Here is a 5,064-nt window from a genome sequence, read left to right on the forward strand (position 1 = left end):
ATGTCAGAGATGTTTCACAGTGCGCCTTATGTTGGTGATGCTTGAAATCTTATTACGAACTTTTCAATACAATTTTGCACCAGCATCCAGGGTCCGTCATTCTTTTATTTTATTTTACTTTTCCGCTCCCAGCGCTCCCCGGTATCAATCATCACCCTTTGGTGGCGCCTTCCAATCGATGCATATTATCCATGTACGCCCCCTTTGATTAAAGCGAACATCGCTTGCCATGGCGTGGTGCGCAAAAGGATCGAGTTTTCTGCTTTCTATTCATAGTTTTTCTTTTCTTCTCCCCTCCGCTCAAAATCTCCTTCCATCCATTCTTTTCCTTCGACGCATTTATTATTGTGTGGAACTCCGTTTTCCAGCGAGCACGACCCTGCGACGAACGGGTTTCCAATTTCCACCGTACTCAATTTTTACCACAGCAGAAGGTCGCAAGGAAGGAAGATACAACACAACGAAAAAACGTGCACAACCGGCGGGTAATAAAATCAAAGAAACATAAAAACTAACTAACAGTCAGCGGGAAGAAATTAGAAACTTCATAAATCTGTGCATGAAAAGTGAACCACAGTGGAAGGAAGGAAACTCGAAGAAAAGTGCTCCAGCGAGGGACCAGCTTTTCCGATGGTGGTTTCGAGTGAAGTGGATGGTACGGAGCAGAGAGTTGTGAATTATGCGATTAGCCTGCATCGGGCGTCATCTTTGCTTTGAGAAACTTTTTCTTCCATATATGCTATATTGTTTGATAGAGAAAAGGAGACAAATTGGTTTTTAAACTTGACACTCAATCATCAGTGGGGTGATGTGAGTTAAAAATGGAAAGACTTTTATTATAGTAGTCAATTAACCATTTAAAAACAGTTTCGTCAAAGCAAAACACTTAAGACAATCTAAGTTTACCTTTTCCTAAAAAAGAGTTAATTAAGTACTGTTCAGTAATTTACTAGATTATTTATTTTACATTTATTTCAGCTTTATGTTTCGGTTAACACTGTATTTAAATTTGTATGGTATTCCAAAGATTTTACTCTTCGAATATTACTATTTCGATGCTCCCTTCGTACTTGGTTTCTAACGAGTCCAAGGAAATCTGAATAACGGCTTAACAATATCCCCATCATCATGGAATTCAACTATTGCCAAAAGGAATCCTACACTCTGCAAACAACAGCTTCGCCAACCGGCGCCACCAGTTGAACCAGGGTTGTTATTTATGGAAACCTTACCCGTGGTCCTAACCCTTCTTGCCTTCCTCGCTCAATCCCCGCTGGATGGAAAAGCGGGGATCCTGGACGCTAATTTCCGTGCGATTGTCATCAATCATGTATCCCGCCGAGACCACGAACGCCGCCGAGGGAGACCGACGGCGACCATAGTCAATTAGTCGTTAGAGTCGTGACCGAACCGCCCCCAAAACGGACACTACCGGGATCGCTAATTAGCACCGAACAATGAAGTTTCAATTTCACAATAATCGACTTAGCACCGATTCAATTTCTCTGATCTCCAACGAGGTGGGTGGGTAGATACGAGGAGGAGGAGTGACTTGGAAAAGGCTTGGGAAGTCGGTGAAAGGATGTCAACAATTGTCCCTGGGCCGTACGCCACGGCGACATTTAGACGATGGTAGGAAAGGGGCACAAACAGTTGACTTATGGCTTTGGCGAGATTTGAAATTTTCGGCGGAAAACATTGTTTGCAAATGGGAGGGTTGACTAATAGAATTTAGCCCGTGGGAGGGCCGAAGCAAACAACCAAAGGAGACTTCCGGCAGTCGGGTACCTCGCTCGGAACCATTTATAATTATCATGTCTGACTCATTGGACTAGATTTTTGAAGTTTGGAATGAAAATAAAAGCTCGTCTCTACCATCTTATGCTTTTATTTTATTTAAATCCTTTAAACGGCTACATTGTAAAGAATAGTTCCGTACTTTTATCCGCTTTACATTTCTAGTAAATTGTTAATGATGCATCATTTGCTTGAACCTTAAAGGGTTATAGAGAAAACCAACTCAAAACGACCGATCGTTCAGACTTCATTGTTTGAAATGTGTGTATGTGTTTCCACAATTAATGACTCCAATTATTATTGCGGCCGTGAACACAATTCTGCGAAGGAATCCCTTTACGACCAACGTACCGCGGTGACCTATCCATGAGTGTTTCGCTTTTCATCGAAGAGAAACCCATAAAAGGAGCCTCACATCCTTGCGATTTCGATGGTACAGAAGTCCGATTTATAACGCCCAATGCTATGATCAAAGTCATGTTGAACGGCATTGATGGTTATTGTTTTATTTTGCCAGGCGACCACGCCACCAAGAAAACATGGTTAAGCAATATCGCCCTTTTATGGGTTCCTTTTTATACCGTTTCTGATCGGAAGCATGGGTAGCATGAAGAAGCGTTTAACTTACTAGCCGTTTCAATGAACTGTTTGAATAATAGTTTCTTGGAACGATATAAATAGTCGAATGGTTGTAGAGTTGTGCTTAGAACACAAAACATTATATCTAACACAATGTCTTTTCAAGTACTTAAATTAGACGTATTCGTTATCAGAATAATTTATGCTGAAACAGATCATTAAACCTTATGCTCATTACTGAAGCCACTGGCCACAATCAAATTCAGTGCCGCAATTTGGTAATCAATTGCATTCTCTCTGATGGGATGAGAAATATCACACACACAAAAAATGATTGATCCGAACGCATCCGGTTTGGTTCTGTTTTCACCTTTTAATTGCGTTAGTTTTTCAATTTCCATTCAACGCAGCCACCGGCAGAGCCGACGATATTGAATTTTCCATTCGCCACCTGATGCTGCTTTCGAGAGCCGTAAGGCGCCCACTGCATTCTAGGCGCTTGGACAGAGTATGCAAAACGAGCGTGGGGAAGGTTGGCTGTCCTAGTGAGGCAAGTGAGAAAATGCATTTACAATGCAGTCGGTAGACTCTATTTGCCACTGGTGGCGGTTTACCGGCTGCGTCTGTAGCATTCCCAATGGGATTTCTGTTAAAATAGCTTTTGATGTGCCAACAACGATTGGAAGACCAGTTTTCGTACAATCGGACAGGTTTGCCATTTTTCTCTAGCTTCTTTTTGATGGTGTATAAATGAAGGAATCGTGTAAAAATTGCTCCATCTATTCGAATTTGTTTTTAAAACGCCTTGAGATGACAAGAAAGAAGTAAAAAACTGTTTGTATTGCTGAAACATTCCTTAATTGTTCTGCACAACATCCTTTTAAAGACCTTTTATTTAAATTGTCCTTTTAAATATTTAAAAAACACGTGCAACATTTTTGACAATGTCGCAACGTTCGAACAGCTGATGTTGCAGACTGGTGCAACAAAACAAAGCGAGTTCCGAACTTGACAATTTGTAAAACACATTTTAGTCAAGAAAAGTGGGTTAGTAAAGCGGTTTAGTAAAGAAACCGTTGGTTTCGTGTGCATCGCCTAGTCGCGAATGCTTCCCGCGGATCAGTTTCGAAGCCCTTTTCCCCAGCCGAATAGCCTCAGCCGGTGTATCAGATGGAACTGCTCGATTTAGACGAAGACTCGTTGATGGAAATTTTCTCCTACTTCTCGTTTGACGAGCTGCTGATGCTGTCCGCCGTCTGTGGTCGTTTTCTGCAGCTTTGCCAACGACACCTACGTAAAATTCGACACTTTGAGCTAGACTACCGTGCAATCGCGGGCTGCGAAAACTATGAGCAACGGCTGCAGAACATCTTTCGCAGTCTTGGACCGTCGATGGTTGCGTTCCGGCTATCGGCCGGGTACATTATGGACGAAAAGCTAAAACAAACCATCGTGGATAATTTGGCCAGGTATTGTACATCCTTGCGGCATCTTACAATCAACTACACAGTCTTAACCGAGCTGCACCTGAGACCGCTGGCGGTTCTACTGCGTACGCTCGTCACTCTCGATCTTGGCCGCTGCGATTTGACCGACGCCAGTCTGGCCGAGTTTCTGCAGTCCCAGCCTACGTTGCAGTTGCGTACCCTGGCCATCGCAGGCAACCCGAATCTTTCCGGTGCTTTCTTCGCCAACTGGACCAACTGCCCCATGCTGGAGCAGCTCGATTTAAGCTACTGCTTTTCGCTGAACGTCGATATGATGGAGGAGTTCCTGAAGCATGCCAAACGGTTGGCCGCCGTCGACGCCACCGGAAGCCTTTGGTTGCAGCGCAACAAAGATATTTTCCACAAGGAAGGCCGCTCCATTACGATGGGTACCGAGTTGCCGGAACTGACATATTTTAAATCGGGGTAAACCGTTTTTTGGAACCATTTGAAGAGATATCCTTCCAGATTTGAAGATGAGCTGTGGTGCTTACATTCCACAACTTCCACTGCAAATGTTTTTATATTATATTTTACTCCGATACTTTCAGAAACAAAACAGACTCCACTCTCAGAATATAATTACACAAAATTATGATATTATAGGTGAAGAATGGTGGAAAAATATACATTTGAATATTTATAATGCATTTCAAGAGTGCCGATCAATGTAGATAAGGAATTGTACAATCATCCGTCCAAATTTAACTATTACGTTTTTCATATTTTATACAATTTCGTCCACAATACAAACTCAGTAACGGTTTAGAAATAAATTAAAAGCTACAGCAAAAGATAAATACATACCCTTAAAATTTACAACATTTCTTTCAACCATAAAGTGTGAAATAAAACGGTAATGGCAATTCGGTTCCCCGTACTTGTACAATAAAAGGGTTTTATTATCGTGATCTTTACTCTTTCCCCTTTTTCGTGTAACTAACATCGTATTGAATCCTGTTCTGATAGTTTGTGCCGTATATGTGCCGCTAAAAGGGTCTATTGGGAAATAGATCAAGATACAAAACAGGGCATTTTCCTCTGATACATCCAACCGCGTTACTAAAAGATACTTTGCATTTTAAAGGTACGAAAGTTTATTTTCCTCCAAACTGTTGCGATTGTGCCAAACGCGATATGACACACGGCGGTGGATTGTTTTCATTTAGCTCTCATGGTTTTTTATTTTTTCGGTGACGGA

The 5,064-nt window shown here is 41.9% G+C and overlaps 1 protein-coding gene across 1 annotated transcript; it reads left to right on the plus strand.

Annotated features, from left to right (window-relative positions):
• Positions 1 to 3,540: 3,540 nt before the first annotated feature.
• LOC131281618 (F-box/LRR-repeat protein 15-like) lies at positions 3,541 to 4,358 on the plus strand. Its single transcript, XM_058310961.1, has one exon. It carries the CDS (start codon positions 3,547 to 3,549, stop codon positions 4,291 to 4,293), a length of 747 nt encoding a protein of 248 aa, XP_058166944.1. The 5' UTR covers positions 3,541 to 3,546; the 3' UTR covers positions 4,294 to 4,358.
• The last annotated feature ends 706 nt before the right edge of the window (positions 4,359 to 5,064 follow it).

The sequence above is a fragment of the Anopheles ziemanni genome, chromosome 2 (assembly GCF_943734765.1).
Source record: "Anopheles ziemanni chromosome 2, idAnoZiCoDA_A2_x.2, whole genome shotgun sequence".
Classification (NCBI taxonomy): domain Eukaryota; kingdom Metazoa; phylum Arthropoda; class Insecta; order Diptera; family Culicidae; genus Anopheles; species Anopheles ziemanni.